The sequence below is a fragment of the Dama dama genome, chromosome 12, assembly GCF_033118175.1.
Source record: "Dama dama isolate Ldn47 chromosome 12, ASM3311817v1, whole genome shotgun sequence".
Lineage (NCBI taxonomy): Eukaryota > Metazoa > Chordata > Mammalia > Artiodactyla > Cervidae > Dama > Dama dama.
The window spans coordinates 75,155,789-75,168,891 of record NC_083692.1 but is presented as its reverse complement, the minus strand read 5'-3'; the positions used below and the strand labels follow the sequence as shown (position 1 = coordinate 75,168,891).

At 42.6% G+C, this 13,103-nt stretch overlaps 1 protein-coding gene across 3 annotated transcripts in view; it reads right to left on the bottom strand.

Moving 5' to 3' along the window:
- Positions 1-5,619: 5,619 nt before the first annotated feature.
- The window catches only part of RNASE4 (ribonuclease A family member 4), a 30,037-nt gene continuing 22,553 nt past the window's right edge, over positions 5,620-13,103 (bottom strand). For all 3 annotated transcript variants that reach the window (XM_061157683.1, XM_061157681.1, XM_061157684.1), the window contains exon 2: positions 5,620-6,861. In XM_061157683.1, coding sequence (XP_061013666.1) covers positions 6,401-6,844 — 444 coding nt within the window. In that variant the 5' untranslated portion in view covers positions 6,845-6,861 and the 3' untranslated portion in view covers positions 5,620-6,400. The remainder of the gene's footprint in view (positions 6,862-13,103) is intronic.

The window sequence follows — 13,103 nt, the reverse complement described above, 5'->3', positions numbered from 1 at the left end:
TTTCTCAGCAGGAGGCTTTGGTTCCCTGAAATCCTAGGCTGCAGCTACACTGACTCTGAAAGACGTTGCTTCCCAGGATCTTGTCTTCCTTATGACACTTCCCCAAAGCCTGTGAAACAGGCTATCACTTCTGACTACACATACCCCTTCTCAGAAGCCATTTCCCTAATTATTGTCATTATAAACAATCTTGATCTGTTGTTAAGAATGTCATATAATGAGTTCCAATTTTGAAATATTGTTCTAATCAATCAGGTACCAAGATTGAAAATGCCTGCACAAGAGCTACTCTGTTCAAAATCAGGGCAGAGAGTTGCTTGAAAAAGTCTCCCTTTAAACTAGCTCCCTGTTCTCGTTTACCATGAGGGTTATACCTGACCCTGTGCAACGTCTATCCTAGTTCTCAACTCTGAGCATGATGCCCCAAAATGGGCCTAATAATCTGTCCCTCAGACTTGTGAGAGTCTTATGAGATATATGCGTTGAGAGCATTTGTGAGAATGTCAAGTGCTACATCAAACACAGCATAAGGGATAGGTATCTTTTTTGTGTGATACCGTATCCCTGGCTCAAAAGGCCTAAATAGGATGAGAAGACCAGGATTCAAGCTGCTTCAGTGTATAGTTGGCCCTCTGTATCCACCTGTCCTGCACCCAGGGATTCAACAAACCACAACCATGAATTAAAAATATTAAAAAAAAAAAAAAATCCAGAAAGTTCTAATAAGTAACACTTGAATTTGCTTTGTGCTGCCAGCTAATTCCATAGCATTTATATTGTGTTTACAGCTATTTACATAAAATTTAAATTGTATTAGGTATTATAAGTAATGTAGAGATGATTAAGATATATAGATTAAATGCAAATGCTATGCCATTTTATATAAGGGACTTGATGCTTGGATTTTGGTATCCTGGGCATGGGGTCCTGGACCAATACTCCATAGATATCAAGGGACAATTATATTATGCTCAGGAAGATTGAGGAGGAAGCAGGAGGAGTAGAAGAGTGGGGAGAGGCTCTAAGAACTCTATCAGTGAGATTCATACTGAATTGAATTCAGGTCGTTGGTACTTACAAGTTGGATCACTGACTGTTCTTAATCCCACCGTCTTAATTTCCCCTTCCAGCATTCCTTGGGCCTTTCCCTCTAAGCATCCTCAGCACCAGCACTTCTAACCATAACTCACCCTATTTAGATCCAACACTCCTGTCACTGGTCGAAGTGGGGATCAGTTTATGGATCTGAAGAGCAGAGAGTGTGTGTCTTTCCCCTTTCCTTAGAGCCAAGAAATCTCAAAAGTGAAGGAAAAATGGAAGGAATAACAGTGGGAGGTACAGCACTCCGACTGCTTGGCAGTAGTTGTGGGGAGGTGGGTAAGACAGACTTGCTATGAGAACCAGTTCCCGTGTCTTCTCATCTAGAACACTTGGGTTCACTCTGAGAATAGCCTGAAGCAAAGGAATCAGACTTCAAAGAGTGACTTGTGGGCATTAAGAAATTATAAGGCCCTGGATAACCCAAGAGGGGGGTTATCAGGAGACAACCAGAGATCTAGCTCCTAAACTGGTTTCCCAACAAAATTCTAGGAGAAATTCCCTGGACGGTTATGTTCCAGGGGAATTTAAGTGAGGAAAACTACACCTGAAATTGTAAACTTCTGGACTTTCATTGAGAATTGACAAGTATCTAGTCAAAGGCACCTTTTGCAGACAAAGTGAGATCCTCAAATGTGTTTTCTATTAACATATTTCTTCAAGGGCTGATCCTAGCTAAGTCTCTTTGGTTGAATTTCTCCCTGGGCCACCTTGTTATGAGAGTATCAGGAAGTGTAGCAGAATATAATCCCCCAAAGTGTGCCTCTGAGGTGAGTAACATTTGCCTCCCCAAAATGTGTCTCTTTGGCAGGTGGGTTATTTTGAGCTGAAAACAATCAAGGTCCAAAGGTTCTGAAAGAACATTTGACCTTCTCCCTAACTACCTAAAAGAGTTATGGACAAAGAATATCACCTGCCATTCCAGGAAACAAAGAATGTTGAGGCCGTCAAGCCAGCAGTCATTGCAGTAGTTGAATTCAGGATGGAGATAAACAGGATACAGGCCTAGATAGTTAGGGTGTATATCAGGGAAAGATTTTGGTGAGTCTAGACACTTGCATGTTTCTGTACAAGGAAAAGTGCTAAATTTGTTAAATTTAAGTTGCCTGGTTTTTCTTTAATTAACAGTAATCTCTTGATGTTCCAACTATTTGTGGCTTTTTTGGGGAAAAGTTCCTATATATCCTGGTTCTTCCTTTACTTCTTCAAAACAGTCCCTCAGAGCTATCTGAGAGGCTGTCTCCCAAGCTTAAGTCCTCAGTAAGTCCACTGAATAAAACGTAATTCTCAACTTTTAGGTTGTGAATTTTTTTTTCAGTCAACAGAATGTATAGAGAGGATTTATTTCAGGAAGAGAGCTATCACCATGGATAATTACAGTATAATATGAACTAGATGTGTAGACAGGGAGGTCTGCTAAAGTCTGTCAAATTTTTTCTCTGTTCCCATGGTCTCTGCAAGGCTTAACAAATATTTGTTAACCAAATGTTTGCTCATTTCAAATTCTGCTGAATTGCTCCCTTCCCTTTGTAGTCCCCAAATACTATCCCCAACTTTTGCCTTTAGCTAAAAATGTTACTTGAGGTAGCAGCTTGGTCCATTTGTCAAGTTTTACTCAGCTTTCCTGGGTATCTCCTATGCATATGGGAAATATCCATGTTGTTAAGCTTCTGTTTGTTTTTTGTTTAAAAAAAATTAATAAATAGAAATCTCATTTAGAGTCAGGAGACCAGAAGGGGAAGCTTTCATACTCTACAAGGATAGCAGAGCCAATGGGAAGAAGAAAGATTGCCTCTCTGGCTCAGACCTTAAGAGAATGTTGCAATTTGGCCTATGAAAAGTCACATGCTCTTTGCTTACTGTAGCCCTCTCAACTTCGTTTTTCCCTGTATAAAAGAGTTTTCCTCTCCATTTTTGCCAAGGATTTGCATGTGGCTTACCATGGTTGCCCACCCAAAATTGCAATTCTTTGCTGATCCCAAATAAACTCTTTTTTTTTTTTTTGGCTGGAAAAAAGCTTGGCGGTCTGATTGTCTTAGTGCAACACTTGCCCTTGATAATTTATTTTTTATTACAGAGGGAACACAGACAGAACCTAGAAGGGTAGAGGAAAAATTATTTTTCTTGTCCTAGAGTTAGAATATTTAGTTTATATCCAGAACTTATCTTCAAAACTTGTTAGTAGCAATGCCATCTTCTTTCTTCTCTCTTTTTGGCTGTGTGGGTTGACTTCAGTTCAGTTCAGTTCAGTTCAGTTGTTCAGTCATGTCCTACTCTTTGCGACCCCATGGACTGTAGCACACCAGGCTTTCTTGTCCTTCACCAACTCCTGGAGTTTACTCAAACTCATGTCCATTGAGTCGGTGATGTCATCCAACCATCTCATCCTCTGTCATCCTCTTTTCCTCCTGCCTTCAAACTTCCCCAGCATCAGGGCCTTTTCAAATGAGTCAGCCCTTCACATCAGGTGGCCAAAGTATTAGAGTTTCAGCTTCAACATCAGTCCTTCCAATGAATATTCAGGACTGATTTCCTCTAGGATGGACTGGTTGGATCTCCTTGCAGTCCAAGGGACTCTCAAGAGTCTTCTCCAACATTACAGTTCAAAAGCATCAATTCTTCAGTGCTCAGCTTTCTTTATAGTCCAACTCTCACATCCATACACGACTCTAGAAAAACCATAGCTTTGACTAGACGGACCTTTGTTGGCAAAGTAATGTCTCTGCTTTTAAATATGCTCTCTAGGTTGGTCATAGCTTTTCTTCCAAGGAGGGATGACTTGCAGGATCCCAATTCCTCCACCAGGGATCTAACCCATACTCCCTGCAATGAAAGCTTGGAATCCCAACCACTGGACCACCAGGGAATCCCCTTGTTTCTTCTCTTCAAATGGGAAATAAGTCATCAGGGTTAGATGGGGACATGTTGGTATTTACAGAAACTCTGGTGCAATTTAAGCCCTAGCTCATTATTCCCGTGAATAGTGGGGAATTGGGCACCAATAGACTGGATGGGGGTTGTCTCAGGGAACATTGTAAATCCAACTACTCTCCAGTTTTTTGGGTGAATGAAGAGGGGGAGTAAAAAGGCAAGAATTCTGGGCACCTGGGTATGGAGGACTTGAGAGATGATTCTAAGAAAAGATAAGATGACCATCATGTTCCCATACATCTCGAGAGTTCCTACCAAGTTAGTGGTATCCACTGCAGACCTAAATCAAGCAGTGGCTCCAGGAGTGTAGAAGCTGGAGGGAGACACCACTAGGGCTCGTATGTGATGCTGCAAACTATGAAAGATCCATGTTATGTCTGCTAATAGCTCTTTTTCTGGGAAAAATCCCAAATTAAATTCTAAGAAGTTAAATGAGAGGCAGCAGTTTCTCTTCCAGAGAAGGCAATAGCACCCCACTCCAGTACTCTTGCCTGGAAAATTCCATGGAAGGAGGAGACTGGTGGGCTGCAGTCCGAGGGGTCGCTAAGAGTTGACCGTGACTGAGTGACTTCACTTTCACTTTTCCCTTTCATGCACTGGAGAAGGAAATGGCAACCCACTCCAGTGTTCTTGCCTGGAGAATCCCAGGGATGGGGGAGCCTGATGGACTGCTGTCTATGGGGTCGCCCAGAGTCGGATACGACTGAAGCGACTTAGCAGCAGCAGCAGCAGTTTCTCTTCAGTTTGCAGGTGCTCCATTACTGTTAGCTCAAAATAAAGTGAAAGAAAGTGAAGTCGCTCAGTTGTGTCCAACTCTTTGTGACTCCGTGGACTACAGCCCACCAGGCTCCTCCGTCCATGGAATTTTCCAGGCAAGAGTACTGGAGTGGGTTGCCATTGCCTTCTCCAGGGGATCTTCCCGACCCAGGGATTGAACCCAGGTCTCCCGCATTGCGGGCAGACGCTTTACCATCTGAGCCACCAGGGAAGCTCAAAATAGTCCACATCCCAAAGTAGCACATCTTATGAAGGCCTCTTCTGAACCCCTATTTTTTTTTAACAGGTGGGCAATATAGCAGCATATACATAAAATGTGCTAACAGGGTAAATCCTATGGGTTCTCACCACACACACACATGAAAGGGTAACCACGTGAAGTGGTAAATATGTTAGCTTGGTTATAATGATTATCTAAAGATACATATGTAAACCAAATCAAGTTGTACATCTGAAATATAAACAATATATGTCAGCTACAATTCAAATGCTTTCAGTTCAGTCCTTTCACACATACACACACACTCTCCTTCTTTAGTAGCTGGTGTCTTTATACATCTCTGTTCCCCAATTTGTTCTAAATATTCAAAGGGAGAATGTGTGAGAATTATCTTAAGAGGAATCATTCTCTCTGAAGCAACTGAAACAAAGCTCTCTGTGTCATGGTCACTGATCTGATGGGCTTTAGTCCTGACCAGAGTTTATGAGGATATTAAAGTATGTGCATGTTTATAAACTAGAGAAGAATTAAAAGAGGATAGGAGGAAAAAATAAACTCACACACAAGAACATAGTCTTCTCAAATACCTGGAATTGAAATTATCTTATTTTCTTTATTATAAGGAACATATGAAAAATCTTTCAGTCAGGAAGAGTGAAGGAGTCTTAATGATCTAGTACATTTTAATACTCTGACTTACTAGGGTGACTCAAAAGTTTGGGAATGGGAAAAGAAAATTCCTTATATCATTTCTTGATCTTATTAGATCCAAATACAGCTAGTTTGCCACATAATACAGATAGAGCTCTCACGTTGCAAGTATATATTTCCAACTTTTTAATGCCTCTCCCAAGAGCTGATTTTTAGGAATAACAAAAGCCATGTATTAAAACTTCCAAAACTCCTTGTGCTGAAGTGGGAAAAGCACCGGATAAGTAGCCAGTTAAACTAGACTTTTGTCTCAGCTTTTCTACTAAATTTTGGTCTTAGCAAATTCCTTAACTTTGAGCTTTTGTTTACTGTAACACTAGGAGTAGCATCCCAAAGGTGCCATGGTATTAGAATGAGATAGCTTAGATGAAAGGACCTTGAAATTCTTGAAGTGCTATGTAATGACTAAATTCCAGATGATAAGATCAAAGATAGCAAAGCTGACCAATATTATAAAAGAAAGCGTATTATAGAAGAGCCCAGATTCATTATAAGTTTGTGTCTCATCTTTTTCTGTCATGCAATGTGTTTAACAGAATGGGTTATAAAGAAGAAAAAAAGAATCAGGGGAGCCAGCCTGGGCCAGCTCAAATGCTTACTCATTACTGTTTAAGGAGTAAGTTAAGGGCCAGCTGCTGGGCCATAACCCCTGTTGAGTGGTATCTATTTGTCAAAGTGCACAGGCACTTCCGGGTTACCCTCACAGGCGATGACAACACGTCTGGTGCTGGCCTTGGCCCGGTATCTGCAGTTGGGAGCCCTGGAACTCCCTGTCTCCCTGCAGTCTGTGACCCTCACTACACCCTCATGGCAGTTCATCTGGCCGTTCTTGCACTGAATGTTGGCGGTGCTGCAGATACTGCGGATGTTCCAAAGATCCTCATGAATGAAAGTGTTGAAGCGCTTGCACTGATGTGAAGTCATCTTCCGTCTTTGCATCATCAGGTTGCAGTAGCCGTCATTGCCTCCTGTCTCATCAGGGTCCACGTGTTGCCGCAGGAATCGTTGGTACATGCGATCCTGGCCATAGGAGGGCTGTACCAGCCCCAGCCCCAGCAGGCTCAGCAGCAAGAACAGAAGAAAGACCTGGGTCCGCTGGAGAGCCATCACTGCCTTGGAGATGCCTAGAGAAGACCAAGGGGCAAGAAAAATCATCCCGGGTTCAATAGGAAGTGAGCAACCCAAAGCAGCAAAGACAATTTTTGGAGCAACAGACAGGCCCTTCTTTTTCTACAGGAGCAGTCTAAGGGTTAGGCCCAGCTGAGTTCCTAGTTTGATACGTATGTTACTACTGTCCTTTGTTTTCAAAGATGCTGCTTCATGATGGTGGATCACACTGTGTGTGATTATAACGCTGATGAGGGACTTGCATCTTATTCCACCTACAGCCTGTCCTTAACAGTAATGATCAGGATTAAACATAACTATCATTCATTTAAATGCCACCTTCTCAGTTCACAACCACATTTTGCCTGTGCACAGAAAGACCCAAAGCTCTAAGTCACATTGCTGTGTCTGCTGCTTCAGATAAGCGATATGGAGTTAGGAGGAGAGGGAAGTGAAGGAGTTGTGGGAAGCAGGGTGGCAGGAAGAAGTGATGCTCGATTTACTCCTCACCCCAGGACCACTGGATTCAACTTATGAAGACACACTTAGCACTTGGGCAAGAGCTTCATCCCCACAACGTACTTTGTGTTGTCTGTCCCAAAACTAGTTGTGCACAGTTCTGTCTCCTTTCTCTCATTCTGCTTCTTTGTGACCAACAACATGGGTTAGCAACACGACTAGCTACAGAGAAGATTTTACTTTTCAAACAAGAGCATAGATGGCATCAGTCACAATAACCAACTGACTTAGTAAGACATGGGAAAATATTATGAACAGAGTTTAATGTAGACATCAATGGGTGCCTTTCAAGGTTCTACCCACAACAGAAAATTAAATGATCTCCAAATCCTCCCAACACATACTTTTTGGTTAGAGCTTGCCCCAAAGGCTTTCTCCACTGAACACGATGATCTCAGTAAGAATTTCTTTTGATTCGGTGGTCCCAAGGACCTAGTTCTGCCACACTAACTGTATGACCTTGGGGAAATTAACCTCTCTCAGTATATTTCCTCAAAAGTAAAATAAGCATAAAGGTAATACCGACCTCTAGGAATGTTGTGAAGAAGAAATGATAAAATCTGTCAAGTGCTTATCATAATTCCTAGCCTATGCTAAGTGTTCAGTAAGGGTCAGCAATGATTATTTTTAGCATTTCCATTTTATCTTGGTTTCTTTTGTTCTCTTCATTCTGCTAAAATAACAACTATACTGAATTGCACATATTATAGACACCCTCCCTCTTATACTGTAGAGAACCTATATTCCCAAGACATTAGAAGGCTGTTTTGCAGCTGAAATATCTCAGCTACTAGGATTTATGCTGTGTACCTACACAAATGTTTCCTCTCCAAAGTGCATGGAATTTTCTTCCTTGTATGTCACCCTTTTTCAAAAGACTTGACAATTTTGAGTTCTTTTTCTCTTATCTTTGCAAAGTCAGCAAAACATAGTGGAATAGGATTTCAATTTCACAAATGATTGACCTGAGATAAAATGACTTGCCTGTGACCAAACACTTCATTCTAAATAGCTTTTTGGTTGTGAGAGAACAGGAGATCAAGAGCAAAAAGTACTAGGAAGGGCTGGCTTCTCAGCAGCTAGCTCCATCAGCAAGTGGAGAAGCACCCTGTCTCATTGCCACATGATTTCCTGGAAAAGTGTTATTTGTTCTAACACCAGGGCTGAGTATGCGATAATAATGCTCTAAGCAGATGTTTGGAGATGTGAGGTATTGGAATTTTTTTTAAATTTATTTAGCTGTACGCCCGAGTTCAGGGGCAGTGGCGGAGAGGAGCTACCTCACGTCCAAGGAGCGGCGGCTGCGCGGGCGCAGGAGGGCCCAGAGGAGCTCCTCCACGTTCAAGGTCAGGAGGGGCAGCCATGAGGAGATACCCCTTGTCCAAGGTAAGGAGCAGTGGCTGCACTTTGCTGGAGCAGCCATGAAGAGATACCGCACGTCCAAGGTAAGAGAAACCCAATAAGACGGAAGGTGTTGCGAGAGGGCATCAGAGGGCAGACACACTGAAACCATAATCACAGAAAACTAGCCAATCTGATCACAGGACCACAGTCTTGTCTAACTCAGTGAAACTAAGCAATGCCATGTGGGGCCACCCAAGACGGTCAGGTCATGATGGAGCGGTCTGACAGAATGGGGTCCACTGGAGAAGGGAATGGAAAACCACTTCAGTATTCTTGCCTTGAGAACCCCATGAACAGTATGAGAAGGCAAAATGATAGGACACTGAAAGAGGAACTCCCCGGGTTGGTAGGTGCCCAATATGCTACTGGAGATCAGTGGAGAAATAACTCCAGAAAGAATGAAGGGAGGGAGCCAAAGCAGAAACAATACCCAGTTGTGGATGTGACTGGTGATAGAAGCAAAGTCTGATGCTGTAAAGAGCAATATTGCATAGGAACCTGGAATGTTAGGTCCTTGAATCAAGGCAAATTGGAAGTAGTCAAACAGGAGATGGCAAGAGTGAGCGTTGACATTCTAGGAATCATTGAACTAAAATGGACTGGAATGGGTGAATTTAGCTCAGATGACCATTATATCTACTACTGTGGGTAGGAATCCCTTAGAAGAAATAGAGTATCCATCATGGTCAACAAAAGAGTCCAAAATGCAGTACTTGGATGCAATCTCAAAATGACAGAATGATCTCTGTTTGTTTCCAAGGCAAACCATTCAATATCATGGTAATCAAAACCTATGCCGCAACCAGTAACACTGAAGAAGCTGAAGTTGAACGGTTCTATGAAGACCTACAAGACCTTTTAGAACTAACACCCCAAAAAGATGTCCTTTTCATTATAGGGGACTGGAATGCAAAAGTAGGAAGTCAAGAAACACCTGGAGTAACAGGCAAATGTAGCCTTGGAGTACAGAATGAAGCAGGGCAAAGACTAATAGAGTTTTGCCAAGAGAATGCACTGGTCATAGCAAACACCCTCTTCCAACAACACAAGAGAAGACTCTACATATGGACATCACCAGATGGCCAACACCAAAATCAGATTGATTATATTCTTTGCAGCCAAAGATGGAGAAGCTTTAAGTGAAAGTGAAGTCGCTCAGTCGTGTCCAACTCTTGCGGCCCCATGAACTGTAGCCTACCAGGACCCTCTGTCCATGGGATTTTCCAGGCAAGAGTACTGGAGTCGGATACCATTTCCTTCTCCAGGGGATCTTCCCAACCCAGGGATCAAAACCGGGTCTCCTGCATTGTAGGCAGATGCTTTACCATCTGAGCCACCAGGGAAGTCAGAGAAGCTCTATACAGTCAGCAAAAACAAGACCAGGAGCTGACTGTGGCTCAGATCATGAACTCTTTATTGCCAAATTCAGACTTAAACTGAAGAAAGCGGGGAAAACCACTAGACCATTCAGGTATGACCTAAATCAAATCCCTTATGACTATACAGTGGAAGTAAGAAATAGATTTAAGGGACTAGATCTGATAGACAGAGTGCCTGATGAACTATGGATGGAGGTTCATGACATTGTACAGGAGACAGGGATCAAGACCATTCCCATGGAAAAGAAATGCAAAAAGGCAAAATGGTTGTCTGAAGAGGTCTTACAAATAGTTGTGAAAAGAAGAGAAGTGAAAAGCAAAGGAGAAAAGGAAACATATTCCCATTTGAATGCAGAGTTCCAAAAAATAGCAAGGAGAGATAAGACAGCCTTCCTCAGCGATCAATTGCAAAGAAATAGAGGAAAACAACAGAATGGGAAAGACTAGACATCTCTTCAAGAAAATTAGAGATACCAAGGGAACATTTCATGCCAAGATGGGCTCGATAAAGGACAGAAGTGGTATGGACCCAACAGAAGCAGAAGATATTAAGAAGAGGTGGCAAGAATACACAGAAGAACTGTACAAAAAAGATCTTCACAACCCAGATAATCACGATGGTGTGATCACTCACCTAGAGCCATCCTGGAGTGTGAAGTCAAGTGGGCCTTAGAAAGCATCACTATGAACAAAGCTAGTGGATGTGATGGCATTCCAGTTGAGCTATTTCAAATCCTAAAAGATGATGCTGTGAAAGTATTGTACACAATATGCCAGCAAATTTGGAAAACTCAACAGGGACCACAGGACTGGAAAAGGTCAGTTTTCATTCCAATCCTAAAGAAAGGCAATCCCAAAGAATGCTCAAACTACCGCACAATTGCACTCATCTCACACGCTAGTAAAGTAATGCTCAAAATTCTCCAAGCCAGGCTCCAGCAATATGTGAACCGTGAACTTCCAGACGTTCAAGCTGGTTTTAGAAAAGGCAGAGGAACCAGAGATCAAATTGCCAACATCTGCTGGATCATCAAAAAAGCAAGAGAGTTCCAGAAAAACATCTATTTCTGCTTTATTGACTAAACCAAAGCCTTTGACTATGTGGATCACAATAAATTGTGGAAAATTCTGAAAGAGATGGGCATACCAGACCACCTGACCTGCCTCTTGAGAAACCTATGTGCAGGTCAGGAAGCAACAGTTAGAACTGGACATGGAACAACAGACTGTTTCCAAATAGGAAAAGGAGTACGTCAAGGCTGTATATTGTCACCCTGCTTATTTAACTTATGTGCAGTGTACATCTTGAGAAACGCTGGGCTGGAAGAAGCACAAGCTGGAATCAAGATTGCCAGGAGAAATATCAGCAACCTCAGATATGCAGATGACACCACCCTTATGGCAGAAAGTGAAGAGGAACTAAAAAGCCTCTTGATGAAAGTGAAAGAGGAGAGTGAAAAGGTTGGTGTAAAGCTCAACATTCAGAAAGCAAAGATCATGGCATCTGGTCCCATCTGGGAAATAGTTGGGGAAACAGTAGCAGTGTCAGGCTTTATTTTTTGGGCTCCAAAATCACTGTAGATGGTGACCACAGCCATGAAATTAAAAGACGCTCACTCCTTGGAAGGCAACTTATGACCAACCTAGATAGCATATTAAAAAGCAGAAACATTACTTTACCAACAAAGGTCTGTCTAGTCAAGGCTATGGTTTTTCCAGTAGTCATGTATGGATGTGAGAGTTGGACTGTGAAAAAAGCTGAGCGCTGAAAAATTGATGCTTTTGAACTGTGGTGTTGGAGAAGACTCTTGAGAGTCTCTTGGACTGCAAGGAGACCCAAGCAGTCCATCCTAACGGAGATCAGTCCTGGGTGATCATTGGAAGGACTGATGCTGAAGCTGAAACTCCAGTACTTTGGCCACCTCATGCGAAGAGCTGACTCATTGGAAAAGACCCTGATGCTGGGAGGGATTGGGGCTGGAGGAGAAGGGGCCGACAGAGGATGAGATGTCTGGATGGCATCACCTACTTGATGGACATGAGTTTGAGTAAACTCTGGGAGTTTGTGATGGACAGGGAGGCCTGGCATGCTGCGATTCATGGGATCGCAAAGAGTCGTCGGACATTACTGAGCGACTGAACTGAACTGAACTTAGTTGTGGTGCAGTTCCAGAGCCCACCTGCTCAGTTGTTGTGGTGTGTGCGCTTAAATGCTCTGGGCCACGTAGGATCTTAGTTACCTGATCAAGGACTGAATCCCCATCCCTTTCATTGCAAGGTGAATCTATTAACCACTGGACCACCAGGGAAGTCCCTGGAGATATGAGTTTTCACAACTATGATGTGATCAATGTAGTAATGGTTCAAACCTTTGACCTTCCCCATTACCATAGGATTTCCTTCGAGGCTCAGTGGTAAAGAATTCGTCTATAATGCAGGAGATGCTGGTTCAATCCCTGGATGGGGAAGATCTCCTGGAGAAGGAAATGGCTATGCATTCCAGAATTCTTCCAGAATTCATAGGATTCCCCGGGAATCCTACGGACAGAGGAGCCTGTCCATGAGTAGTCCATTCGGTTGCAGAAAAGTCGAACACCACTTAGCGACTACAAGTCGCTAACAACAATCAAGACCCTAAGTGGGCAAGAGTCTGTTTGGAAGCCCCCTTTACCTCAACAGATGGTACTGGTTGGAGAACCTGAGAAAGAGTTCTAGTAGTCTACTAAGCACTGGAAATTTCTTGCTTCCTAAGGGCTTTTTTTTACTTTATAATAGTAAGACAAATTTTCCAAAAGAGTTTTGGGAAATTCTTCTCCTTACTTTGGAGAGAAATGACAATGTTTTCAATTTTGAAATAGATGAAACTTTGACCTACTCTTCCATCCCCTCCTCCATAAATTGAATTCTTTCTGTGAGGCTGGGCTCTGTGTGGTACCAGGACACTGGCCTCTAACCCA